The sequence below is a fragment of the Bipolaris victoriae genome, assembly GCF_000527765.1.
Source record: "Bipolaris victoriae FI3 unplaced genomic scaffold scaffold_64, whole genome shotgun sequence".
NCBI lineage: Eukaryota > Fungi > Ascomycota > Dothideomycetes > Pleosporales > Pleosporaceae > Bipolaris > Bipolaris victoriae.
In genome coordinates, this window is record NW_014575328.1 from 52,926 (window position 1) to 79,452 (window position 26,527).

At 49.9% G+C, this 26,527-nt stretch overlaps 14 protein-coding genes across 14 annotated transcripts; 8 read left to right on the forward strand and 6 right to left on the reverse strand.

Annotated features, from left to right (window-relative positions):
- Positions 1-181: 181 nt before the first annotated feature.
- Positions 182-421, forward strand: COCVIDRAFT_39373 (hypothetical protein; the record flags this gene model as incomplete). Its single annotated transcript, XM_014699278.1, has 2 exons — positions 182-256; positions 323-421. 2 exons carry the CDS (start codon positions 182-184, stop codon positions 419-421), a joined length of 174 nt encoding a protein of 57 aa, XP_014554764.1.
- Positions 422-1,152: 731 nt separating this feature from the next.
- COCVIDRAFT_104141 (hypothetical protein) lies at positions 1,153-3,632 on the reverse strand (the record flags this gene model as incomplete). The annotated part of the gene is made up of 2 exons (XM_014699279.1): positions 1,153-1,324; positions 1,771-3,632. 2 exons carry the CDS (start codon positions 3,630-3,632, stop codon positions 1,153-1,155), a joined length of 2,034 nt encoding a protein of 677 aa, XP_014554765.1.
- A 691-nt stretch (positions 3,633-4,323) lies between these two features.
- On the forward strand, positions 4,324-4,661 carry COCVIDRAFT_104022 (hypothetical protein; the record flags this gene model as incomplete). The annotated part of the gene is made up of 2 exons (XM_014699280.1): positions 4,324-4,403; positions 4,460-4,661. The coding sequence occupies 2 exons, from the start codon at positions 4,324-4,326 to the stop codon at positions 4,659-4,661; spliced, it is 282 nt and encodes a 93-aa protein (XP_014554766.1).
- Positions 4,662-4,689: 28 nt separating this feature from the next.
- On the reverse strand, positions 4,690-6,147 carry COCVIDRAFT_17553 (hypothetical protein; the record flags this gene model as incomplete). Its single annotated transcript, XM_014699249.1, has 1 exon — positions 4,690-6,147. The coding sequence occupies one exon, from the start codon at positions 6,145-6,147 to the stop codon at positions 4,690-4,692; it is 1,458 nt and encodes a 485-aa protein (XP_014554735.1).
- Positions 6,148-6,451: 304 nt separating this feature from the next.
- Positions 6,452-7,363, forward strand: COCVIDRAFT_28202 (hypothetical protein; the record flags this gene model as incomplete). Its single annotated transcript, XM_014699281.1, has 4 exons — positions 6,452-6,463; positions 6,631-6,826; positions 6,876-7,207; positions 7,259-7,363. 4 exons carry the CDS (start codon positions 6,452-6,454, stop codon positions 7,361-7,363), a joined length of 645 nt encoding a protein of 214 aa, XP_014554767.1.
- Positions 7,364-7,955: 592 nt separating this feature from the next.
- COCVIDRAFT_28203 (hypothetical protein) lies at positions 7,956-9,110 on the forward strand (the record flags this gene model as incomplete). The annotated part of the gene is made up of 3 exons (XM_014699282.1): positions 7,956-8,744; positions 8,799-9,000; positions 9,058-9,110. The coding sequence occupies 3 exons, from the start codon at positions 7,956-7,958 to the stop codon at positions 9,108-9,110; spliced, it is 1,044 nt and encodes a 347-aa protein (XP_014554768.1).
- Positions 9,111-9,414: 304 nt separating this feature from the next.
- On the forward strand, positions 9,415-10,731 carry COCVIDRAFT_28204 (hypothetical protein; the record flags this gene model as incomplete). The annotated part of the gene is made up of 1 exon (XM_014699283.1): positions 9,415-10,731. The coding sequence occupies one exon, from the start codon at positions 9,415-9,417 to the stop codon at positions 10,729-10,731; it is 1,317 nt and encodes a 438-aa protein (XP_014554769.1).
- Positions 10,732-12,024: 1,293 nt separating this feature from the next.
- On the reverse strand, positions 12,025-13,013 carry COCVIDRAFT_39381 (hypothetical protein; the record flags this gene model as incomplete). The annotated part of the gene is made up of 2 exons (XM_014699284.1): positions 12,025-12,074; positions 12,248-13,013. 2 exons carry the CDS (start codon positions 13,011-13,013, stop codon positions 12,025-12,027), a joined length of 816 nt encoding a protein of 271 aa, XP_014554770.1.
- A 1,896-nt stretch (positions 13,014-14,909) lies between these two features.
- COCVIDRAFT_104064 (hypothetical protein) lies at positions 14,910-16,025 on the forward strand (the record flags this gene model as incomplete). The annotated part of the gene is made up of 1 exon (XM_014699285.1): positions 14,910-16,025. One exon carries the CDS (start codon positions 14,910-14,912, stop codon positions 16,023-16,025), a length of 1,116 nt encoding a protein of 371 aa, XP_014554771.1.
- Positions 16,026-18,230: 2,205 nt separating this feature from the next.
- COCVIDRAFT_104026 (hypothetical protein) lies at positions 18,231-19,079 on the forward strand (the record flags this gene model as incomplete). Its single annotated transcript, XM_014699286.1, has 1 exon — positions 18,231-19,079. The coding sequence occupies one exon, from the start codon at positions 18,231-18,233 to the stop codon at positions 19,077-19,079; it is 849 nt and encodes a 282-aa protein (XP_014554772.1).
- Positions 19,080-19,170: 91 nt separating this feature from the next.
- On the reverse strand, positions 19,171-20,166 carry COCVIDRAFT_28207 (hypothetical protein; the record flags this gene model as incomplete). Its single annotated transcript, XM_014699287.1, has 1 exon — positions 19,171-20,166. One exon carries the CDS (start codon positions 20,164-20,166, stop codon positions 19,171-19,173), a length of 996 nt encoding a protein of 331 aa, XP_014554773.1.
- A 773-nt stretch (positions 20,167-20,939) lies between these two features.
- On the forward strand, positions 20,940-21,440 carry COCVIDRAFT_104065 (hypothetical protein; the record flags this gene model as incomplete). The annotated part of the gene is made up of 2 exons (XM_014699288.1): positions 20,940-21,054; positions 21,112-21,440. The coding sequence occupies 2 exons, from the start codon at positions 20,940-20,942 to the stop codon at positions 21,438-21,440; spliced, it is 444 nt and encodes a 147-aa protein (XP_014554774.1).
- A 117-nt stretch (positions 21,441-21,557) lies between these two features.
- Positions 21,558-22,009, reverse strand: COCVIDRAFT_104161 (hypothetical protein; the record flags this gene model as incomplete). The annotated part of the gene is made up of 2 exons (XM_014699289.1): positions 21,558-21,668; positions 21,830-22,009. The coding sequence occupies 2 exons, from the start codon at positions 22,007-22,009 to the stop codon at positions 21,558-21,560; spliced, it is 291 nt and encodes a 96-aa protein (XP_014554775.1).
- Positions 22,010-22,658: 649 nt separating this feature from the next.
- On the reverse strand, positions 22,659-25,469 carry COCVIDRAFT_17560 (hypothetical protein; the record flags this gene model as incomplete). Its single annotated transcript, XM_014699250.1, has 4 exons — positions 22,659-22,727; positions 22,784-22,966; positions 23,017-25,288; positions 25,345-25,469. The coding sequence occupies 4 exons, from the start codon at positions 25,467-25,469 to the stop codon at positions 22,659-22,661; spliced, it is 2,649 nt and encodes an 882-aa protein (XP_014554736.1).
- Between the last annotated feature and the right edge of the window lie 1,058 nt (positions 25,470-26,527).

A 26,527-nucleotide genomic window follows, 5' to 3' on the forward strand; every position in this document is an offset into this window, starting at 1 on the left:
ATAAAGCATGAGTATATAAAACCAACTACTCCATCACCACCACCACCACCACCACCACCATCTGCATCCACCGCTTCTGTTTGATTCCCTCAGTCTCACTCATTCCATCCTCGCCCTAACCGCTCAACCAACCCTCCTCCAACCACCCCCCGCAAAAACCCAAACATAGAAAGAAGAAAAGATGTGCAAGCACTTCCCCCTCTCCACCATCTCAATCCCCTGCATGAACGACGCAGAAGGTATAACCACAATGCCTGTACGTTTCCCCCTTGCCCATTTTCCCTCTCTCCACCAAAATGAATATGCTAAATACAACACCTAGGTCCCCGGCCGCCGCTGCCCCGCCTGTCTCGAACGCGGCGACACCGTCTGGGTTGTTCCGGGCAAGAATTGTCACGAGTGTGGGACGCCGGTGAACTAGGATTTACCCTCATTGTCTCGCTCTATACATCGGGGTTGAGAATAAGGGAATGGGGTTGGGGATATATGGAGGTAAAGAAAAAAAAAGAACTTTTCTGTTTGCAAGTTCCGGAAGAGATGGGGTGGGGAGTGAATGCATTTGAGTTTGGGATGGTCGTTTGGTTTTGCATTTTCTCGGGGCAGATGGGGTAGTTTGTTGGCCGGTTGGAAATGTGTACTTGTACGTTGGCTGGGTGCGAGTTCGAAATTGTCAGTGAAATAAAAGTTTGCTGGGGTCCTAATCGATTCAGTGATAAGTTAGGTTGAGCGTGTGTGAATGTAAGGTGACTCAGTTAGAAAAGTCGAGAAAAGACTACAAACTATCCCGCTAATAGCACCACTCGAAGATTATCGCATCTCACTTTAAACCTTCACACCTTCAGAGTCGAACAGATTTCTGTCGCCCAACCTGATACCACTTCTTCTCGTCTTTCTTCGGGTGATACAACGACTGCGTCTTCCCGAGTCCCTGATGTTTATGCAGACTATCATGCGAAAACTGCTTTCCACGCCCAAACCGGGGGCCGACCGGAAAAAACTAAAATATCCGCATTAGTCAAACCCCCCTCACCGAACCTAAACAGGCCACATGTAAGTATGTAGCAGGGCATGATTTGAGGAAAAAGAAAAACACGGTAAGAAATAACAATGGTAATAGTAGTAGTAACAGATACTCTACGGTCATGAGATAACTCAAGCCGCACTAACCGTCTTCGTGATGCGGACCAGCAGTGCGCCTTTGGATACCACACCGTTTGCGTCGTAGAGGTGAAGAACGCGGTAACCGGCTTGTAGACGATCGAGACGGAAGCAAGCCCATGCAGCTAGGTCGTCGCTGATGCGCTCGTCGTCCATGACTTTGAATCTGTAAAAACATAACGTCAGCATGTGTTACAGGAACTTCGTTGTATGCTCTCAGGAACGATGACATCAATTGTGCCACAGCGATTAGTGCTTGATTTCCTGCATCGAATCAGGCTTCGTTGCACGAGCCGAGCAAGGCACAACAAAAGCGCTGTCATAGTGAAGGAAATGACGAGGCCTGATACCGGAATCACGGCACTCTGCAGCTTGGCAGATTGGGTCCCAGCAATATACCACGACCGTTATCTCCACATCCACTTCAGCGCCCGTGAAACCATCAGGCCGTGCCTACGTAGCACACAAGCGCACCGAATACCAGATCAGGCCTGGATACTCATGCAGGGACGTCTTGTGCGATAGGTCGGGCCTGGGTCGGTATGCGCAAAGGCGATGCGTGTCACCCGTAGCGATGTGTACACGTAGCGGGAAAAGAAAAAATAAACTCACCTGACAAAAGTCAATTCGTCCGTGACGCCCTGTACGCCAGTGAATTTGATGACTTCGCGACCAAAGTCGGGATTCGGGGTCCTGGCCGTCTTGGTCTTGTCTTTGTATTCACCCTTTTGGCTCCTTCCATTGCCTTGTATGGGTTCGGCATTGCGCTCTTCGTACGACTCGACGTGTAGCTCGACCTTGACATATGGCTTAAAGTCTTTGGGGTCGTCTTCTTCTGGAGGTAAAGGAATGTTCTGTCCGGCAATGAACTCGATGCTTAGATCCATATTCTGGTGGGGGATGGCTGTCTTTTGTGTTGCGGCAGTGCTTGTGCTGCGATATCCCTCTGGCTTGAGGACCCACCCAGGAGTACCTGCAAACATGGCCTCGTTCTGCATCATTCCACCGTCCCAGCGTTGCCAGTTGAGAGCTACAATCTGGACTCCCGCACGCCAAAAGACGGAGGGGTTAAGGTTTGAAGACGTCAGCCGGAGGCCTTTTGGATACGCGCGCATAAAGTAGTGCTTGTTGTGATCGAAAAGTCCTGTAGGGTTGCTCTCGTGAAGATCCATCAGTGTACCTTCTGAAAGCGAGAAAATGTGGGTAGGTATCTTCGCCTCGGCAGTGTCTAAGCCCTTGAATGAGTAGCCACCAAAATATACACCCAGTCGTGCCAAAGACTCTATGACCTTGGGCTTTGGCGCTGGCGGCTTCTTCTCGCCGTCTGGCCCAAATTCATCTTCTGAGTTTACAGAGTCCAGGCTTGCAGTGTGTTCTAACGGTGGCACTGACCCACCAACTGCGGGAACCTGTGGCTCAGGAGGAGGAGATACCTTGGGATGACCACGCTTGACCTTGACGAGAATCTTGTTTTCCAGTTCCTTGAGTGCAGGCAAACCGACCGTGTCTAAGCTCTGGGTTGGATCCAATGGCTCTTCAAGCATCATGCCCTTCCAGTACTCTTGCATGAGCTCGACCATGATCTCTTGTTGCTCAGGACCACAGTGTACTTCCAGACTGACAATGAGGGGTAGATTGGATACTGCAAACGCATATTCTTTGATGGTTGCACAAACAGATCGAAAGGTCATCTCACTGGTCAAAGTGTAGCCGTGAAACACTTTTGGTTCCGCTCGGGAGGTGTATGAAGTAGAGTGCCAGGGCTCGATCTTTTGCGCGTTATTTTGAGGCGGCGGCGGCGGTGAAGGTGTCTCGATTTTTTCTTCGTCTGACTTGTCCTTGCCGAATTTCAAGCCCAGGCGTTTGCGGATGCTCAGACCAGTCTTGGATTTCTTCTTCTCCTTCCTCGCTTCATCGGCACCAGGATTACCTCTAGCGGCTTCTTCATCTGAACTTGAGTCGGAGAGCTCATCACCGTCCCAAACGTCCACCTCCACGCAGCGACAACCTCGCATGAGGACGTTTTTGTAGGCGTCGACACTCGAGTCGCTCGAGAGTTGGTTACCGGTGAGGTATGTGTTGTGGCTCGAAGAGACGAAGTAGTTGGAAATCGGGTGCGATTCATCTAGAGGTGGTGCAGGCTTCATCACGTTGCCTAGTCCTGAGGCAAAGTAGTTGGCAAAAGAGGGAAACGAGCCGTCGCCCAGGAGCTCTAGGTGGCTGTCTACTGCGGTTTCGAAGTCTTTGCCAGGGCCATTCTGCTCCTTGAGCCAGCTCAATTGTCCGTCCTTGGTCTGCAGATTGTGACGGCCCAGGATCTCGTTGTATACGATTCGGAGGTAGCTCTGGAGGGTTGACAGGTCATCAAGGGTACGAGCTTTGGGGGCGACGGCAGCTGTTCCTCCTCCAGCCTGGAGCTGGGGGTTGTCGAGCTTGGGCGTACCCAGCTTGCTATCCTTGGAGGGGTCCGGCATCGTGGGGGTGTTGGGGGGCAGCAACACCAGGCGTGTGGATGGGAGGGTAGGAAACTAAAAGGAACAATTGGAGAAAGACTAGAAGCAGAGGCGCAAGGCGACGGTGGTGCCTAGTTATCCAGGACTGGCGAATTGTGGGAGGAATGCTGACTGCAGGAATGCAGGACTGCAGGAAGCTCAGCTGTCTCCAACGATGTCAGCGCTTCCCTTTCAAGTATGTGTTTGCGTGTTCCCTGAATCGTGCGCAACATACCTTGGAGAGGATTGATGCTCGTCTACTGCAATGCAACCGACAATTTGGGCGTCTAGGAGATTTGAGTGTGGCAGAAGTATCTAAGAAGAGAGGAGAGGCAGGTGGTCATGCAGTAGGCATGGATGCAATGGCCTCCTCATATTCCAGCTCGAGCCTGCCTTGGCTGCCGCATCGGCGTTTGATGATCCAGCTGGTGGGGCGCAAGACAAGCGCGTGAACCCATGGATAAATGCCACGCGGCATTGGACATGGAAATACTGCATTAAGCCATTTGCTTGTGGATGAGGAACGATGCCCTGTTTGCGTTGATCGCTGCCATCCCGCACCCGCCTTGCCAAGCTCCATCGACGTCACCCAGGCTGTCAGGGTCCAACAACCGTTTCGAAACGTCCATCTTATTCGTCCCACTCAACACTTACTATACATAGCACATCCGCAATGGCACGGTCACGGAAAGAAGCAGAGAGCGAAGTTCGGTCGTGGGGCTTTGGCCATGTCTTCACCTGGACAGATGGCCCGTAAGTTTGCATTACCGTCTCCCTACATATATTACATCTGTTTGACCACCGCGTAGCAATGCTCACTACCCGCCGCACAAGCACAGCGGCAAAACCACACATCTTGTCCTGGACGGCTCCCTGACGTACACCTACCCTGACGAGCCTGATGCCAAGAAGGAAACCGTCGGTCCTGGCGCGCGTTGGGATGTCGATGCACAAAAGGTGCATGAAGTTTGGGTTGGCAGCCAAGGATGTACCTATGTCATTGGAGAATAGTATCAAACGCCAGACACCTTTCACATGCTCACCCCAAGAATCCATTCTGCCCCAGGTATTTGATTGCATCCAGCGCTAGCTGGTCCGCCTTGACAAGCTCCTGCTCCACCATGCGCTCATACAACCCCTTAAGCTTATTATCCTCGTCCTTGGGTGGGTGCTGGTATTTGCATTTGCTCAAGTATGGACACCTTCCGTTTCGCTTCCAATTCGTGCACATTTTGTTGCTCTTTGTTTCTGTTCGCGCCGACGCAGGCGGAGGGGGTGGAACTTTTATTGGCGGTGGAGCAGTTTTTGATGACGCAGTTTCTGGTGCCTCGTCGCTCTCTGAATCAGAACCGGAATCAGATTCTGATTCTTCCGAACTGGACACGACTGACGACTCAGAGAGGACCGAGCTCTCCTCGTCCGACTCTGTCTCGCTATCGTATCCCAGCCCAAGGTCTACCGTCGCTGGTGTCGACTGTTTCTTCACCATGCTTTCATGCAACCTTTTGCGCAACGTAGCCAGCTCCTCTTGTCTCTTTGTTTCCGCCTCTTGTTTTGCGCCATCATTTTTTGCTTCACCACGGTCCTTGTTTGGTTGTTTTTGAATGTGTGTCACTAACTCGTTCTCTTTTGGTGGCTTCCCTTTCATCCTGCGCAAAAACTCGAGCTCTGCTGACCGTTTCTGCGCGGCCTCATCCTGCTTTTCCATGATCCTCTGCTGTGTTGGAAAGTTTTTTCTGCGATCCCTGATCCATGCTGCGACTTCAGCGCCTGTTTGTATTGTGATGGTCTCTCCTTCATGCTCAAAAGCGAAGCCCCCACCCTTGAGTTTCTCAGAAAATGCCGCCTCTTCGTCAATGTCCTCTTCACCACTACTTTCATCTTGCTCGACTTTTTGTGAGAGCCCAAGAGCGATCTTGCGCTTCTTGTTGTCGGGTTTCGGGATCGAGGGCAGCGGCAGCGAAAAGCCAAAGCTGGGTACCTGTGGTGGCACGGCAGCCTTGGCTCGGGGCGGTTTCGAGCTGTGTTGCTGGGAGTTCCTTTGTGACTGTGCATTACCGTTACGGTCGGTTAATTTTCGCTTCTGGCCTGCATGCTTGGGCGGAGAATACTGAGCATCGGGCTGGCTGTATGCGGATGGTGAAGACTGGGGGTTAGCATGTGCTTCCAGTGAGGTGACATTCTGCGGCGCATTGCTATGGTCGTTTCCAAGGCCATCCCTGGTATCGTTCCTGTGGAATCCACCCCCTCTGTTGTTTTGATAACCTCCCCTTTGGCCTCTACCACGCGCATCTCCTCGCCCACGATTCTGTCCATGCCCGCCTCGTGAGTTCCCGGAAGCGTTATGAAAGCCACCACCTCTGTTATGGTTTCCTCCTCTTCCGCGACCTCTCTCGCCTCCTCCTCGGTTGTGGCTTTCTCGTTGGCTTGGGTATGGTTGCTCGTTTGACGTAGCCTTGGGCGGTGGTGGCGGAGGCGGTGGAAACTTGAACGACATTATTGCAAACTGGAGATTTTTGATTAAAAGAACTATATCTGATTCATTGCGCTGGGTATATTATCGCTGAAAGGGAAAGCGCAATGAAGTTGGTGAGGAAAAATGAAAAGTTGGTTACGGCAGGAGATGAGACGCGCCTCGGGGGTCCGACGACAATCCAAAAAGTTGTTATCGATAGCGCTAGCTCAACGCTAATCATTGCGCAAGTTGCGCCTCTGATTCTTGACTCTCACAACTCAATCACAATGTATAGGTGACGAGCGCTTACTACACCGAAATCCATGAAGCCTCCAAAGTTGCAAACATGTTTATACTCGTAAGTCAAGTTCAGCTCGGACCGTGCCCCTAGAACCTGAGATATGCCTACTATGGAGTGTAGAAAATTTCAAAGCATTATTACCTTCACAGTCACATGTTACCCTTGTTCAACTTACGCAGTTGCTACGGGTGTATTTTCATAGGAAAACACTAACTCACCCCCAGACCACGATTCAAGACTTGATCCAAATCAAGCCGCAGGACTTTGAGAAGCCTAGCGCGCAAGCCATCAAGGATGTCATCAACGATAAGTATAGCAACAGGATCATTCCCAATATTGGTCTCTGTATCTGTATGTGGGATTTACTCTCGGCTTCAGAGGGTCTCATCGGCCACGGAACTGGACTTGTAAATGTCAATGGTCCGTCACCACTCGCCTGCTAATCTCCCCATACTCACGCCAAATGCAGTCGAGTTTCGCATGACTGTGTTCCGCCCTTTTCGCGGCGAGATTATCTATGGACGCATAAAGACTTCGAACCAAGAGGGCATCATTATTGATCTGGAATTCACTTCAGAGATCTTTATACCGTATCAGAATCTCCCAGAGAACTCGTCATTTTCGCAAGCAGAGAATGTATGGGTGTGGAACTCGGAGGGAACAGAGCTCTTCTTTGACAAGGGAGAGCCGGTGCTGTTCAGGGTAGAGCACGAAGAGTGGTTTGATCAGCGGCCGACGATTATAGAAAAAGATGAAAAGGGCGAGATCATTGAAGAGAGACCCACGGCCTGGAGAGTGATTGTAAGTACATGAAGACCTATCGAGTAACCAGACGTCTAATTATGTGTCTAGGGTTCCATGGCTCAACCAGGTCTTGGTCCGACACTGTGGTGGGCCGAAGGCGGAGAAGAAGGCGAAGAGGGAGACGTTGAGATGGAGGAGGAAGCTGAGGAATGACGCCTTTTTTGGTTATTCCAAAACATAATGTCGCTGAATGTCCATATACCATGCACGTTCCCAGAATTCCGATGTGGACTTGCTATCATGCACGTAGCAGTTCAATCTGTAGGATAATCCAACACACCGCATCTTGCATTCCTAAACCCCAGTACTTCTTCTCCACCGCGCCCATTGTATTCGTAGGAACTCTTTCTTCGGGCCTTCTATATGCAGACAGCAATGTGATTACCTGATAGCCGCGGCGCTTAAGCGTCAGCGCCAACCGGCGCACCTACCCCGGCGTCCGCAATAGGAAGTTCCCATCCGAACCTCGGCACCTTTCTCCGCAATGCTCTGCATACCAGCTCCAATGTGGCTGGTCCGGCCTGATACGTGCGGATACCAGACTGCATACAAACAAAATGGCGGGCGACCCGTACCTTGGGATCCTCTCTTATTGTCTCACCATTGCTTTTGTCCTTTTTTATTGACACGTTTGCTGTGATAGCTACGCGGTGCAGATCTCAACCTCGGAAGCTTGGTACTACATAATCGATACGCATCCCGATCTTCTCTCCTCTAATCCTTTCTCTTTGATATCAAAGCCAAAATGCCTTCATACACATCAGTCCACCTCGCCGAGCGACCTACAGACGGCATCGTAGCTGGCAAAACCTTCACACCCAAGTCTCACCCGGTCCCCTCGGCCTCCTCGCTCAAAGATGGCGAAGTCCTCTTCCAAACCCTGTACCTCTCCATCGACCCCGCCATGCGCGGCTGGCTCAATCCCACACGCTCCTACATCCCTCCCGTACAGATCGATGCCGTAATGCGTGGACAGGGCATCGGCCTCATCGTCGCCAGCAAAAACCCAAAATTCCCCGTCGGCACCTACGCAAAAGCCATGTGCGGCTGGGCCGAATACGCCATTATTCCAGGAAAGGACGTTGAGTCCCTAGACCTTCCCGAAGGCGCCGTACCAACGGATGCACTGGGTGTCCTTGGAATGACAGGACTAACGGCGTACTTTGGTCTCCTTGACGTCGGTCAGGTTAAGCCAGGAGACTTTGTTGTTGTGAGCGGAGCTGCGGGTGCAACGGGAAGCGTAGTGGGTCAAATTGCTAAGCTCAAGGGCGCAAAGGTTCTGGGGCTTGCGGGCGAGGACAGTAAAGTTGCGTGGCTTAAGGACACGCTTGGATTCGACGAGGCGCTCAACTACAAGGACCCGGATTTTGTGAAGAAGTTCCGCGCTGCGACCAAGGGACTTATTGATCTTTTCTTTGATAATGTTGGCGGGGAGATTCTCGACTTGGCGTTGAGCCGTGCGAAGCCGCATGCGAGATTTGTCATTTGCGGTGCTATTTCTGATTACAACAACAAGAAGCCGGCCGGACTCAAGGTACGTTGATAGAATTTCGGGGGAGGGCTTGGGACGGTACTAACTGCGTGTTAGAACTACATGATGATCATCTCGATGCGTATTCGTATGCAGGGTTTCGTTATTTTCGACTATGCGGACAAATTCGCTGAGGCCAGGAAGGAGCTGGCGCAATGGTTGTCGGAGGGCAAGATCAAGCGCAAGGAGACTATTTATGATGGCGGAATTACCAAGGCTGAAGAAGCGCTGGTTGGACTGTTTGAGGGCAAGAACACAGGTATGTTTTGTTTTTTGCCAGCTGGATGCATACGGACTTGGAGACTGACAATTATAGGCAAAATTCTGGTAAAGGTGGCAGATCCCGAGGCTGCCAAGTCGAAGCTATAGTTGGAGTGCTTTGGAAAGCAAAAATCTATCTAATACTTTTCTGTTTGGCAACTGATATATTTCAAAATGGGTGCATACTTGGCTTGTGATGTACTACTCTATTCTACTGCTGCTCCATGCACCCGCAATCGATAAGTTTTGTGGCGCTAATCGCCCCTCGGCCCTGGTCCCTGCGCCCAACTTTTACACCGTACAGATCGCCGCCGGCCGTCAAATCCCCCACCCTCGCACTCGGCCTTGTGAAAGCTCGTTCTTTTCAAGGCATGTTATGCTCCGAACCTTCCTGCGAACAATAACACGAGCCATGGCCTCCCCCGAGCCCGTACGCGTGCCCATCCCCAAGAATGGCGTCGACTACCGCGGCAAAGTAGTGCTTGCGCCAATGGTGCGCTCCGGTGAATTGCCCTCACGACTGCTGGCCCTCAAGTACGGCGCAGACCTGGTATGGGGTCCAGAGACAATTGATCGCGCCATCATCGGTACCACAAGGCGCTTCAACCCGCACACATCGACTCTCGAGTTCACACGCCTGCCTACGTCCAAGATCAAGAACCCGACCCTCGACCCCGACCTCCGTGAGAGCGTCATATACCGCATACATCCCGAGTTGGAGAAGGGCAAGCTCATCTACCAAATTGGTACGGCGAATCCTGAGCTCGCAGTTCAGGCAGCCAAGATTGTCGCAGCAGATGTCGCCGGGATCGATGTCAATTCAGGCTGCCCCAAGCCATTCTCCACCTCTGGTGGAATGGGCGCAGCGCTTCTGAGAACACCAGATCTGCTCTGTGACATCCTCACAAGGCTCGTCGAAGAGGTGGGCAAGCCATTCGAGATTGGCATCAGCGTCAAGATCCGTATCCTCGACCAGCCCGAAGACACCGCCGCCCTGGTGAAGCGCCTCGTCCGTACTGGCATCACCGGTCTTACCGTCCACTGCCGCACCACGCCCATGCGACCACGAGAGCGAGCAATTCGCGACCAACTCAAGATGATCGGCGAAATCTGCAGAGAAGCCGGTGTCGCCTGCGTTATGAACGGCGACGTAACCTCGCGCACCGAAGCCTTAAAACTAATGCAAGAATTCTCCGTTGACGGCGCCATGATCGCCACTGAAGCCGAAAAAAATCCCAGCTGCTTCCGTCCCGACGCAGAAGGTGGACCCCACGAATGGCGCTCCCAGTGGAAAACCGTAGTCACAGAGTACATGCGCTTTGCCCTCCAAGTCGCTAACAGATGGGGCAACACAAAGTACCTCCTCGGCCAAATGATTCCTGGCAAAGAAAAAGCATATGCGGCCATGAATAAGTCAAAGTGCTACACCGATGTTATTAAAGCTCTAGGACTTGACAAAGTAGATGATTTGCTGCTTCAGGCGCAGAAAGTGGACGAGCACTTGGGCATTCCGATTCAGGAGTCTAGAGCGTCGAAGCGTGCGAGGGTTAAGGAGGCGACTAGGCCTGAGGGAGAGGTTAAGGAGCAGGGGGAGAAGAGGAAGGAGAGGGAGGGCGAGGAACCGGAAGCTAAGAGGGTTAAAGTGCCGGAATCGACTGCTGAGGTCGAACCGGAGGCGGGGATTGCGCAGGCTAACGAGGTTCTGGTGCCGGCGGCCTTAAGTGTTTAGGCTCTGTTTCTTTCTTTCCCCCCTTTTTTCCTTCAAGAGGGATCGGTTTTTAAAAGGTTTGTATATCATTGATGTATGAGGACGTGTCTACATGGTGGGGGAGTGCATTGGTAGGCGTATATTTACATGGCATTTCGAGATATTAGTCCGATGAGAAGGAGAAATCTATCACCATTTTCCAAAAGTCTACATCGTGGCTGTTTTTGTTCCTCTTTTTTTTGGACTTCTGGAGTTTTGTAATACCTGATGTATGGAGTAAAGTGCTGGTATTGATCAAGGTGGGGGAATTGAGTGCTCAAAGGTTGTTGGGGGTGTTGGAATGGCTGTGTAGAGTGGGTTAGGGTGAGGGAGAGTAGATGAAACAGGTATCAAGATTTAGTATTGTACAGTAGACTAGTCGTGGTAGCTCTCTACCTAGGGGGGTAAGATGACCAATCAATCTATATCCTGGATCTACCTAGACCCGGCTGTGAGGAGCTCATTTGACTTGTATTCTTTGCCGACAAACGATTGATATCTAAGCGATATTGGTATCTAAGGATACCAAAGTCACACCACACAGTAGACGCAGGGTCGATTCGCGAAGACTTTTTGGAATTTTCTCCTTTTGAAAACTCAACTTCGGTGACTGGGAGCTTGCGAAGAGCGATATCGAGGGAATCGTCCGTGTTGGGTATTGGAGCACAAATCCTCATATGGCGTTGATTCTGATTGTTTCGCTTCAGAAAATGATAATCAACATTCGGGCCCTCAGACAGTCTTATCTCGAGCAACTCCATCTGGGTGACGGAGTTGCCTAAGATGATCGTTCCAGACAACCTTGGACCTCTGACACTTCGGAAGGAAACTGTAACTGAGAAATGATTTTGGAGATGGCTTGGTAGTGGGAATTGCGCTATAGTACCAATACATGCTCTAGCGGGATAACCTTGAGTGTTGCCATGCCACTCTTCCGCTGTTATAGTGGCGCTGCGGAGTTTTATTTTCACGTACTGCTCAAGCCAATTCAGGTTGATATAATCAGGGATAATCTTTCCGATCGAATCTATGCCGAGATTGGGGTGGGTATCGTGAACAGTGTAGGCTCCTAGCTCTGCGGGGTCCGCCCCAATCATATCCTCTTGCAGAAGGAGAGGTTTCTCTGACAAGCGTACGTAACTTGCTGAAGATATCTGTTGAAGTAAAATCCCAAAAAGTGAATGTTTATCGCGCCGCGGTGACAAAGGCAATATGGCGATGACTGTCTGAGATGGACGGCGTACATTGTGGGAGTTTCGCTCTTCCCTGCGAAGACTATTGTACTGCACTAAAGGCAGCTTGATCATAACACTGTGCCTCAATAGCTGGATATAATGGGCATCTTGCAAACCGGCTGGCCAAAGACTTCGATTTGAGACAATCTCTGAGTAGCGTATTATTTCTGAAGAAAAGCATTGCGCATGGTTTTTGCACACACCACAAGTGTTATTTGTGCAGAACCTCTGGATCGAATCCGCCAGCATTGGTGTGTTGGTACGAGAACGGCTCCGGGTGAATAAGAAAAGACTATGGTCGGCGCTTTCCTCAAAAATAGACTGCTGCAGTCTCCGGAATACCTTGACTTCACCTTCGCCATATAAGAGCGGCAAATTTACATTGAAGAGTCCAAACAGGCAATATGATTTGTCTTCCACCTTGGATACGTGTCGGTGTGCAGCCCAGGACAACTTTTGTGCAGCACACAATTTGTCTTCTGTAGTCACCCAGTCAGACTCTAGAACCGTAACTTCGATTCCTGTGATTGAGGCGACTTGTTTGGATCGGCAAAACTTGGTTCCTATGGGTTTCCAGTCTGCCGAATAGAACTCTACAGTGTAAGGAGCCAGCAGTTCTTGTAGTGTCCATCCGCGAGTGAACCACAAGCTTCTATTGAACGCTTCACCCCAGCCAGAAGATTCGTCTGCAACATCACTGAGATATGCGTAACAAATCTGTGCTCGTTGATACCATCGAAACATTGAGTTAACTGATTCTTGCAATTCCGCTGAACTGGACTTATCGATACAACAGGTATCAATCCAGACCCATTCGAAGCCGTCTTTGTTTGCGAGGGTACAAGTGCCTACAACTTTGGCAAAACCTCGCTTCGTTCTAGCTGGGTTGGTTCGGTTGCTGAGAGGGACTTTGGAGACATCACCGAAGACTATCTCTCCTTCCTCCCATCTGTGGGACAAGATAACGTAGTCCGGTATTTGACCAATGAAAGAAGTTAGTTCAAGTGTTTTGGTATTGAGTAGCCTCATCGCTGTTGGGTATGACCAAGAGGTGATGTAGCACAAATCTACAGAGCATTAAGCGTGGCGATATGAACTTCAAGATTAATCGTTCGTTTAAGCGAATGGCGGAGAGGTTCGACGGGGTATCCGATGGTATTGCTGATATAACTCTGTGAGGGAATACAACAACTACAAGTGACTCGAATGAAGATGCTAGGTAATATATTGTGCTTGAGAAGTCGAGAGATGGTAGAAAGAACAAATTGAGCAGGCTGAACATCACAAGGCAACCGCGATAAAGAGTGCGGGGCACGACAAGGCTGACACCTTCCCCATACAGCCACTGAGCCAGCAGAAGGTTATGTATGATTGAAAATGTATTATGACCACACCTATTGATGACAGGGTGCACTGGCAATACGAAAACTGTTCGTTCATGAGAGATTGCTAATGCTGAATGGGACGGCGTGAACCTAGGTGTTACACACGAGAGTATCACGTGATGGTGATACACACTGCACAATCATGTGAGTCGCCCGAATACTGGATGTCCTAGAAACTTGTTGTAGATGAATCTTATGCGATTTGATTACCAACTTCAAGAAAACAGACTTGGCTCCAGAGATGAGATTGTCCGGCGGTGAACTTGTAAGGCTGAGGCGGCCAAGCCTCGTCACTTGGATATTGGAGCCCAGTCTGCTGCTTCTCAGCAACTTCCTACCTCTATCAATACACAATACTAAATCCTCTTTCCAAGCGAAATAGCTTGTGATGACAGTGACTCAAGTGTTATGATGGGATCACTGCTCTTTATACGAAGGAGCAGCTGATGTATGTATTTCACTCCCTTGGAAGCTTTACTCACTAGATAACAGTCTGAAAACACAGAAATATTAATAAGAAGGCTTCATGTATAGTGTTCAGGTTTGTGGGGACAAGTTGTTCGTGACTTGTGAAGCAATCTGCTCTACTTGCAACCTCTAGATTCTTAATGTGAAATGCCCGGAAATCAAGACTTGCAAAAACGTTTTGCAAAAGAACTCTGGATCAAATCTGGGGCAAAACAGGTTAGTTCGGATCTTCTTAGTCAATCGAGAATTAAGACAACGAGAACTACTACCTTTGTGTCCACGTACTATGGCAAACTGCGGAGATGACGTCACTTCTTCTTGTCAACGCCCATCATACCCAACTTCTTCAGTCAAGTCTTTCCCTTTGACTTGAAATTGCGACTGCGAATCAGCCTCACGAACGAGGTCAGAACAATTTATCTCAAAAATGTACTAGCATTCAACAGCGTGGTCCAAAGTCAACTGTTGGCAAGGAAGAAGGGCGCTTGAGAGACTCGCGGTTCGTATTTCTCAAAGAACAACTCAGTTTGAAATGAAGGTTATCATCTATGATGAGATTTCTTTTTTTCGTTTCTTTTTTGAAATTCAAGTCCATGCATAATGTTGCTCAGAGCTATCACAGATAGTTGAACTATCAGCATTTATTGTAGCATTTCCTACCTTGTATTTGGATTTTTAGTGAATACCGAGATGCATCACGCAACCATGTTGATCAACACAAAGATGAGATCCCTTGCCATGGCCACTGCGACGTTACGACAGGGGAAATGGTGGGGATAGAGTAAAAGCAAGGTGTTGAGGCATGGCGGGGGCGTTCCGCAATGGTGTCGGTTCCGATTGGCCATCGGAAGCTGCACGTCCCGAAAAAGTGCCCCACCATGATTTCGCATTGCTTGGTCATATTCGACAAAGCATCGACGCCTGCCAAGCGACAGCAGAACCATCGCTGGTTGCTAAACATCAACTAAGCCACCCAGTCCACCATGTCATCCACTCACACGCGCATCGAATGCGCGTCCGAAGATTCTAGTCGCCCTTGTCGCCTCCGCTATATAGCGCGTCCCCCGGCACCATGAAGATCCTCACATCCATCTTTTTCGCAATCGTCGCCATCACACTTGCTATCTACAACAACGAGTACATGCTCTCACGAGTAACGAGCTCTCTTAGACACGTTACGACCTTCACAAACATCACGAATCCATTTCGCATCCCTACCCAAAATATGTCGTCTACCATGTTCCGCGGTCTCCCCGTCATACCTGACGAGGTCTATACGACCAATGCGCCTCGCAAGATTGCTAAATCGTTCCTCGCAATCGAGCAGTCCGAGGGTGCTGGCGCCAAAGTGAGGAGGAGTGTCGGCACGCCCAAACTTCGAAATTTTTCCCCTTTTTTGATGCTTGATCATTTTGCCATTCCCCCAGGCGCAGGCTTCCCTGATCACCCGCATCGTGGCCAGGAGACGGTTACGTATTTGCTGTCTGGAGCAGTGGATCATGAAGATTTTGCAGGAAATAAGGGTACCATCGAAGAAGGGGATTTGCAGTTTATGACCGCAGGACGCGGTATTGTACACGCCGAGATGCCCCGCCAGAACAAAGACGGTGCTCCGAATGTTGGCATGCAGCTATGGGTTGATCTTCCTAAAGAGTTGAAGTCATGCGAGCCGAGATATCGAGATCTCCGTGCCAAGGAAATACCTCAGGCGACGGCAGACGACGGCAGGGTGAAAGTCAGGGTCATTAGTGGCCAGGCTTATGGCGTAGAGAGCCTCAAGGAGCTGGCCTACACACCCGTCTGGTTGCTGGACTTTACTGTACAACCTGGTGGCAAAGTTAAGCAACCGCTACCCAAAGGCTGGAACGCGTTTGCCTACGTACTCAACGGCACAATCATAGTCTCATCCGACGGCGTTTCCCGACCCATCGAACAGTACAACAATGTCGTCTTTGAGAGTAACGGCGACAGTGTCGAAATATCAGTCGAGGAGGGCGCCGAGAAAGAATCAAGATTTGTGCTGGTTGCTGGGTTGCCATTGGATCAACCCATTGTGCAATACGGCCCATTCGTTGTTACCTCGAGAGACGAGGTAGTGCAGGCTATGATGGACTATCAGACTCACTCCAATGGGTTTGAGAGAGCAGAGAATTGGGAAAGCGAAATTGGAAAAACTATGGTACATTGAATGGCGGTCGAAGCCTTGGAATTGTTTTTGTATATACCCTTTTAAGTAGCTTTGTTTTGTGGCGTTTCCAATCAATGTAGTTTGAGCAAATCTCAACAGGTTTATCATTATTACTTGTAAATTTTGTTACTTGCTCAGAAATCAGTGACACAACCCGCGGCCATAGCATGTATATCGAAGCTCCTAGCCGAAGCTTAAGAGTATATTTTGCTTCGATGTTTATTTTCGTCAATGCCCATGAGTGAAGATGCTGACGTTGAGCAAGAATTTGTAATGGCGAGAGGCAGAGGTATTTGTAGCGCGATCGCTTCCTATACTCTTGTTGTACTGACATCGATTAAATCAGTATCAAGTTCGATATTCTAAGTTATATGATATCTCGGATTCTGCGTTTCTTTGTAACCTGGCAGATCTGGGAGCAGCCTACTATCTTTCTTAGGAAACATCAACCCAGTACGCTAGACTTGAGATATACGCTCGCTTTTTTCTTCTACATAAGATTAGATGTATTAACTGATTCAGGCTATACATCGAGTAAATAGCCACAAGGATATTTCTGAAAAAAAAATACAGTAGTCAATGGAGGAGAAAGGTTCAGAAAGCTTGTTCAGTACTGAACCTTAGACACCTTATATTGCGAAAATCTTAGAAATCGGATAATGATTAATCTTGATGCTAAACGTTGTCCTCAGTGACTTGCTATTTTTTACAGTTGTACAACACCTAAGTAACACTCCTTCATGTTTTTCAACCTGAGCAGTATCACTTGTGACAGAACCAAGAACATCTCTCGTACAGAACAGAACACGTACTGCGAAATGCTCTCACATCATAATTTAGTACGTCTTAGAATCTGCATGCTTGTATCCCAGGTCTTTTGGCTACTATTATTGCGGGCTAAAATTTTCAGGCTCATAGAGGGTATCATAACAGAATCTACATATGTATTTGTAATTATGGAAAACTTGAAGAAAACAACTCCTAGTGATCAAAGCTCAATTGATTTTTGTATCAAATCATAGCTCCACATAGAACAGAAGCAGCGTATATACGTATATGGAGTGAGACTAGCTTCTATGCTCGCATTGGAGTAGTCCAGAGCAAAAAAAAATGCAGGGAAATGAGCTCGGTGAACAGTATTTATCATTACGATAATATGGGATATCAGGGCAACATGACGATGTGCGGTTGGCTGGATCCGTAAGAAGAAAATAGAGTAGGCAAATTCAGCAGAAGAAGGGTAGTCGTACATTCTAACTTTCTGGTAATCGCCAAACATCAGAGCCACGTTATTCTCTACTAAGAGCTTCCGAGAATCTAAGATCGGATCCAAACTAATCGCGTCCAATCAACACAACACATACCTCTCCTATTAAATAAGCTAGACTTACTAACTATACCATCTCTCCTACAACACGTCATTACCACTCGCTACACAAGCCTAACCAAAGCACAGCACGTACAAGTAACTATTTTTCCTTGTTTTCCACAATCATTCCTTCTCCCCGCAACCTTCCTCACCCGGCCATATTTCGCCGAACACACCCCTGCCATCTCGCCCCTCCCCTCTCAGCCCCATTGTGGCTGCATACCCAGCTGCACGCAATCCCCCCAGGGCCAAACACCCGAAAATCCATTGGTTCTCATTCATCAATGCCCCAGGCTTCCCTTGTTGGTTGTTGATTAAGTCCGTGGCTTCCAACTGCAGTGGCGTCGTGCAGTTCTATTCTGTGATTGGGTAGGACGACGTGAGATGTGGAGTGGTGTGTTGCAGCGAGTTGGACGCACATCTTTCGCGGAGAAATAGCGCTTTGGGAGTGTGAGATTTGTGCCTGAGCTTTAGAGCTGCGGGGACGGCTCATTGATTGTTGCCTTTGAGGTTGCTGGCCTGCAGGGTTGCTTGTCAGGCGCCCTGTTGGTCAGGGTGAGAAGGAATGACAATAGTTGCTTTGGGTATGTTCTATTGCTGCAGGGCTTACTGTGGTGTAGATCGATCCGGGAGCAAGTGCTGACTGGACTATTAGCACCGGAGAGGCAGGCGTGAGATATAATGTGCGCGAACGTAAAGGAAAGTGGGATGCTGAGATTCCGCTTTGCTTTCCAATCTTTTGACGCCGCTGATAGTTATTTTGTGGAACATCTCGACGAGCCATGGATACGAGATACTTACATTCTGGTTTGCCAGGGCTGACAGCTCATCCGACGATGGTCTGCCACCGAGAACCGTACCCGGCCCTCGAAGCAGTACAGCGCAGCGCAGCCGGGAAATACGCCCTCATCACCAATGCTTCGCACGGAATCGGCCGAGAAATTGCGATATCATGGGCCAAAGCAAAGGCCGCCGGAATCGCAATCAGCAGCCTCAACGCAGAGGACCTCGAATTTGTCGCAGACGAGATTAGACGCATCAACTCCAACATCCCAATCATCGCCATGACTTGCGATACTACAAGTTCATTCGACGTAAACAACTTCTTCTCAGCTACAAAAGATATCCTTGGTAGATTGGATGTAACAATTGCGAACGTCGGTACTACACATCTTGACAACTTGGACACAACCGATGAGAACGGCTTGTGGTGGGCTGATGTGATGACAAACTTTCGCAGTACACATCTCACTGCCCACCAGTATCTTCGCACATTTGGTCCGTCTCCGACCGGTACTTTCATCTCAATAACTTCAGGCGCAAATTTCTGCGTCGGTCCTGGGGTCTCGTCGCATGACTTCGCCCAACAGATCGACCACCGACTTTTGGAGTTTCTGGCCTTTGAGTATCCAATGATGAAAGCATTTTCGCTGGATTCAGGGCCGATGCACGTGAGACGGACAAGACTCACACACGGTCATTTCGAGATATGCAATCCAGAGTTGGTCGGCTTATTTTCTGTTTGGTTGGGTGGCGGGAGAGCGGATCTACTAAGGGGTAATAGTTTGCGTGCCGAATGGGACATTGGTGAGCTTGAGCTCAATATGCGACAATCGTTGGAGAGGGATACCTTGAAGCAGAGGATGTCCAGTGGTTGTTTGCGACTGGTGACGAGGCAAGTATAGCAGGGGGCTTCGCACACAACTTGTTGAATATGATCATCACCTATCTAGCCATGCGATGTTGTGGTATTCAAAATGCTGTGTGCTGATCCAGCTAATCTCCTTTGGTTTCTGACAATGATGGCATACGTCGCTGCTTCTGGTCCCACAATGTACCTGCAGCACCTTGATCCCATATCCATTGGTCATATGACTTTCCCATATCCGACGGCATATCAACTTCCCATATCCGCACCGTGTCATTTGATTCTCGGCCGCGTATCCCGAACTGTGCCTTGTTATGTCCAAACTCGTCAACAAGAATGATGTCCAGACTTTTTCCCTCATACAAATCGAAGAAAGAGTCAATGTGTTTGTCTATCATTCCATCTGGCCAAAAGAGCACCAGTGATTGGAGTGATGGCGAAGATCGGTAGAAGGTCCACTCTGCATCTCTGAAATGATCAGTGGCTATGGCAAGTCGTTTAATATTCGGTGGCGGGTTGGGGAAGTGGCTAATAATGTCGCAGGAGATGATTAACTCCTCCAGAAGCAACATATTAGAGTACATGTTTCGATCAATGATGGCCATATTTTTGCTTTCTGCACCTCCCCAATCAAATATGAACTGAACCAAGTTGAGATGCAGTCTCTTCAAATTAGAACCAATAGTGTTGAGTAAGCTGATGATTACCGGTAGTCCGATAGAGGTTTCCCAATCATCCTGCCATAGGTCTCTTGTCATTATGGGTGACATGTGTATCGAGGTAATGTATCGCAAGAAAGTAGGTTTCGGGGGTTCTCTGGTCTTTTGTATGGTGGTTTGATGCTGATGATCTAGTCCTGCTGTCGAGCAAAAGCGGCCCAAGGTCCCTGGACAATCCAGCCACAAGCAATTTGAGTAAAGATATTCGGTAGCTATCGGATGAACGCTGCGCGAGACTAAGGTGAGCGAGTGCAGTGTCCTGGTTATTATGTCGAATCGTGAGCGTACCACAGGGCGGTGATGGTTGCATGCTTCCACGAGCTGGTCTAAGACGTTGAGAAGCAGCTCAGGAGGTAGAGGTCCAAATGCTTGACCCTGGTTTGTTGATGGTGTTTCATTGAGCATGATTGCCGTGTCCACTAAGCAGGTGGTTGGGGATATGAGATAGGTAGAGACTGCGTATGAGTAGTGTAACTGCTGGCGGCTGGTTGTGCGGGGTCTGGCTTACGTAGTACGTAGCACTGCATTTCTACTCACGGGACGAGGTGGGAACGACCTATCATATTACCGAAACCTTAGGTTCTCCATACAACGTGATTTTGCTCCATCTCAATGCCTTACTTGATTTCCCTTTACTTTGAACATCTCAGAGCCTAGATTTGATCTACTTGACAGCCGAGTAGGACCGAGAAGACATGGTTGTATACTCTACAAGGTAAGGATCGGGCCGGTATCGACCTTGCTATTGTAGGTAAGCACAATGGTTGCTCCCAACTCCGTTGATGCCCCCGTCCCAATCAAAAAAGCTTAATTCATCGTAATATCCGCAGGGACCACGCTGACGCAAGCCATCTTTGTACCGCTCTAGAAGCTCGTATATCAAAACACTCCACCCGCAACCTCCACCCACCCCACCCTGTCTAGCGCTGTTTCATCGTTTCGAAACATGCCATTTGCGCAACGTGCACACCTTGTTTGCGGGTTCCATGTGGATCAATGACAGCCCTTCTGATGAGATGTGTATAAAAAGAGATCGGGGAAAATGGCAGGGTCATTGCTCAAGGGGTCGTGTACTTATATCTAGAGTACGACGACGTTTCGTTGTATCCATACCACCGCACTCATTCAACCGCCAATATCTCGCAGTAAAAAAAAGGAACAAGACGAAAATCCACACCATGTTCAAGCCAACTCTCCTCACCCTCCTCGCCCTCGCAACCGGCATAACAGCAACCCTCGACCCAGCAACTTCCCACTCGAACGCTACATACCCTGCCGCCCCAGCCTGCAAACGTACGCCTTCTCTTCCTCACCCCTTCATACCATTCAACTAACCCACTCCCCTCCCAGCCGCGAAAACAAGCAAAGCAATCCAAGCCGCAGAATGCAGCCACAACACGCGTCTCGGCAAGCAAACCTTTGCCGTCTTCACCATCGACCACCAATACGACAAGTCGCACGGCGCCCCCTACGGCACCTGCGAAGCCTACAACTGCTCCCCCGGTTCCAAAATGGCAAGTCGTAAAGATACATTTACGTTTTTCTGGGACGCAGCGGGTGTGCAAGGTGAGGATGAGGGCGAGGGAATGGGATGTATCCGGAGTCCCGTCGATGGCACGTGTGGGTGCGAGAATAGCAGTGATGGAAAGTTTGTATATGGGGGTACTAATTGTAAATAAAACAAAAACCCCTCCCTATCCTCCTCATAGCCTCGAGCTGTATTGTAAATATTAAATATATCTCCCACTGTACTATTACCCAACACCACAGTCTTCATCAAAACCCTACACGACAAACTACCTCACCACCTTCCCCACCGCCTCCACCTCCTCCGCCGTCAATCCCCCCGGCACATCAACAATAACCCCCGGATCCCTTTTTCTCTGCGCAACAATCTCGTCTCTCTTCTAATTCACCGCGTCAGCCTCTTCCTTTCCCCCCTTCCATTCCCCCCCCACCCACATCCCCCCACCCAGCCACCAAAAAAGATAGAACCGAGGAAGAAAAAATAAAATCGGCTTATGCCCAGAAACTAAGAAAGAAAAGAGAAAAGGGGATAAACTCATACCTCACTCCCCCCACGAATCTCACTCCCTCGTCGCCTCCTCACCTCCTCAGGCGTCACACTCGCACTAGCATCCAACTCAACAGGTTGCGCGTTGATAGCCGGGGCATCGCTCGGAACAAGCGTCGATGCCGTGGTTTGCGATACTACTGTCGGCGAAGCTTGCGATGTACTCGTTGCCATCGTTTTTCCAACGGTAGTTTGGTTATAGGGATGGCGCAGATGTAGATGTATATGTATTTCTCGAGTTCGAATCTGAGTTTGTGGGAAGGGGGGAGGGTGGATGGAAAGGGTAGGGAGGTAGGCAGCAGTTGTGAGAAGAGCCAAGATGGCAATGCTCGGGGTCCGATAGGTACTAGGGGGGGAAGGTGGGATGCGGGGGTGGAGCGTAGCGTGGCGCAGCAGGTGGGCGGGGCACAGAAGTGTGTATGCGAACTACACGGATAGAAGACTCGATACGTAGCGACCTAAGGAAGTTGCGCGTTTCCAACTGGGAAACAAGCAAAAAAGAGGAGAGTGGAAGAAGGCAGGTGAGTAGCCTTGTCACGAAAAGAAAGGCTGATGAGATGAAGAACAAGGTAGTCAGCATTCGGGCACAAGAGCATTTGCTGCGCCCCCTTCCTTCCAAAACCTCAGCTGGACATCCATACATGGGTTTCTAAATACAGCTACTAACTACTATGGAAAGATTTTGGCCCCCACGGCCGCCCTTGCGCGCAAAAAACCACCGAATGAGCTTAGTTGGACAGAATACGAAAAGGCTAACATACGTTGTACAACAAAGGTCGTGGCGCGTTAAGAATGTGCTAGTTCATGTACATTGGTTTTGTTTTTAATTAGTCGATTTTGGCATTCTGAAGCCGCTGACGTAGCCTTCGCCAGTCCCCGGTTTCGCGTCAGCCTACGCTGCTGTTAGTGCTTGATCTCAATCACGAATATCTACTCGGTCATACTCACACCCATGTAGACATCTTGAGCAAACATGTTTGTCTGACCTGCTGCAGTAGATTGTTGGTTGAGCGACTGTCCTGTGGGCGCTCCATTCTGCTCCGTCTGCATTGGCATGTTGCCGAGATCCATTTGGAAAAAGTTGTTAGTAGTTTCGATGCCAGGGCCTTGAATGTACGAGTCCCATGCGTCCTGTTGACTGTTAGCCACTGTAAACATCTCCAGTGATTAGTCTAGCGTACCCAGTTTATATTGTCGGTTGGTGGTAGGTCCAAATTGTGGAATAGGTTCGCTCCAAACAAGTTGGAAAATGGACTTGGGACGTTCTCAGTCCCTGTGGGACCGCCCATAGACTGGTTGTACTGGGGTGTCAAGCCTGTGGATGGCTGAGAAACTGGGTCGTTCAAGAGATTGGCCATGCCTGCTGGGTATCGTTGATCGAACATGTTCGCATTAGGTGTCATGCCACCTGTGCTGAGTAAGCCCAATGTCATCGCTGCTGAATGTTCCGGAGCAACGTTTGCGTCCTCCATTTGTGTGATCGGGTATGTTGACGAAGCTGCCTGAAATCCATTTGGTGCTTGCTTCGTCGCTCGATGTTTCTTCAGCTGTTCCAACATGACGCTGAGCGTTGCATGCGCTTTGTATGCTTCCATGGAGCCGTCCTTGAGTCCATCCCAAATGCCAACTGCTATCTCGATCGCGTCTAGCATCTCATCAACCCGATCTGAACTCCAACACATTGTATCGGTCGATGGAGACCGAGGAGTAGATTGTGCTGTGGTGTGGTAGAGATCCGACGATACAATCATCGCAGCGAGGAGGAAGTCGACAGTTGTCAGTGATGAAATGAACCATTTCACGTTCCTTAGCCGGCCACCAGCCTGACACTCTCTGTGCAGGGTTGCTTGGTGCTTTAGGAGCATCAACGATGCTTCAATAACGGCCTTTCTTGAATAGCAGAATCGCGACTGTACTCTGCCGTAAGCGAGATACTTCCGATGCAGTACACAAATGATCTTCAGGAAGAGCAGGTCTAGTGTAAAGCGTTGCATGATCAAAGTTGAAGGATCTCGTGCTGACTCGTCCATGCCGCGCATCTTGAGATGGGGCGAGATGTTTTCGTGCAATTCACGAGCCTCTGAATCCAGCCTCATTATCTCGTCATAAGATGCGCAGGTCAAGGTATCCGTGCACTCGACAGCTTCGCCGAGCTTGTAGATGAGACGGGTTCGGTTGATGAGGAAAAGAGTGGGGGTCGCTTCCGTCTCAGGTCGCGACGGCGGAAGAACCTTCATATCTTCATGGAGCTCGTCGTCGTAGAGATTTCTCGGAATCTCCGTATTGGTGTCTCGTGGTCTGACAATGGGGGGTAGACCTGCCTGGGCAGAAAACAGCAAATCGATCGAACGCACGACTGCCCAAACACGTCTTCGCATCTCGCCTTGGAATACTGGAATGCCAGGATATGGCCCAGGATCCCGATGAAGTCCCATGCGCATGGCCAGCCGTACAATTATGCCAGTACCGATAAGAATGCCTACTTCGGCGTCTCTGCTTCGAGCGTACTCAGCGTGTACATGTAATATTAACGTCTCCATCATGCCAGTAATGGGCTGTGTGATGTCGGCCAAAGTGAGACACTGCGCAGTTAGATCACCATACTCTCTTGACATTTCCCAAGATTTATTATGGTACTCTGGTGGCTCGTCCCCAGCCCGAGTGTAAGACTGCAGTGCGATGCACATCATGGAGAAGACAAGACCCAGCCAGATGACCGGCGTCTCTTCTGGCTGCAACCAATGCCGATCGTATTCTTTTTGAAAAGATGGTCCATGGATGATGTGCATGCCAGGGTCGTAGGTGTTGAAGAATCGTGACACAAGAAGGTCGGCCGTCGGTTTCGGAGGAAAGCGTGACAAAACTTCAGCTTTAGAGCAGGGCTTCTGGCCGCCCATGAGGAAAGATGTTCCTGGGGGTCGGTCTCCGATATGTGTTGCCCTATACCTCTTGAGCTGATCTTCGTACTGTTTCTTGTGTTCTGCAAAGTAGTTCTTGACTTCGGATAGCTCCCCCAGGATGGCATACCAATGTGCCTCTGAAGCAAACACGGTTTGGTTGTTGTGTACCTTCATGACGCCAATCGATTTTGTGACATTCTCCATTTCGCTTTCTTCTTCCACATCTTCTTCAGGAATCGACTCGGACGCGCCAGTGCTCATGGCAGTGTTATATTGACTAACATTGAATTGCGGATCCGAGGCTCCACCGTTGAGACTACCGGCGATGGCAGCATGAGCGGCAGCTGGGCCAGCGCTTTGTGCGCCATTGGTCATCAAAGAGAGGACAAGTCCTTCTAGACGGTCAATGCGGTTTTGCATGTCATCAGGGGTCGTCGCAGAGCCAGTGCTCGAGGAGCTCTTCTTGCGGTTGCTTGGAGCAGCATACGTACATGATGCCGTATCTCCGCGCTTGGTGCAGTTGTCGCAGGGGTGGCCACGGTTGCATTTCAACCTGCAAGCGTCAGCGTTGGGGGGTACAGCGCAGTGGCTTCGTAGAGGTATGCCTACTTCCTATGTCTACAGGCGCCGCATGACAACGGGACTCGGTTCCTCTTTCGTACGACCCGAAACTGTGGATCCGGCGGCGAATGGCCTGCGCTCGAAGAGTTTGTGGAGGGTGGTGTGGGCGGCATGCTGGGCTGCAGTCGCACGTGTGGTGTTGGGTGGAGAGAGCGGAGTTAAGGGCTTATCGCCGAGGTGAAGGTATGATGAAATCTCACGTTTTCGTGGGTCGCCTGAGCTGCAGAGATGAGGTTCTGGATCGTGTCGTGCAGATTGGCGTTGTCGCGAGTAAGCACTGCACAGATAGGAGGGTGTGAAAGAGTGCCCAGGTGGAGAATTATGCGAGCGCGGGCTAGCCAGGTCTTAAATCTTTCGGAGGTGAGCCTATCTCCAGACGCCAAGGGATGTGACGACTGCAGTCCGGGATTCAAATGGCTTGATGCCCTGGCGGTGTCCTCTTTGAGACTGTCTGAGTCTTTTCCAGCTGATTTTGCGTATCAAGCACAACACAGTCTATACTTTCCACCCCAAAGTCCACCTCCTCTAGGTCGAATATGTATGCCCAGAGACCATGAACATCCGTCGCGGGGTGGATGCGTCTCGTGTCGAGCCACAGCGTGCAGGGCTCTTGTTTGCAGACTAGATGGACGAAGCGTGTGCAAGCTGTCGGCTAGAGCACTGATGGTCGAGGTATCGCAAGGCAGCAGTGTATCGAAATGTTGTTGCTAATACTGTCTATATTCTCTCAGCAGACGTATCGTGACGAAGCATTGCACCGATTCGTACCCTTCTCAACCAGCTCCTGTTGCGCCCTACGAGAGCTCCCTTTGGTCGCACCCACGACGAGATGGCGCGCTGCACTTATCCAGAGCGCCCGGCTGTACGATTGCGACTACAGGCCTGCTTGGGCAACTCGTTTGGCGTGGATAATACCGGGCTAGCAAGAGATAAGTGGTGAGTGTTGTGTTGTGCTGTCGCAGGCGGGAAACCTGTCCAGGGCATTGGGAGAATTAGGCGGCCTTTAACTCCGACCACCCTCATTCAATGCCCGCCAAGGGAGCCTGCACGATGCGCCATGGTCGCCACCGCACCCTCAGGCATCCATGCGCATGACATGATTACTTGATGCGCGGCTCTGACTCACTCATAATGCAGTCCTTTTCCGCAGCGATACCACAAATCTCCTTTC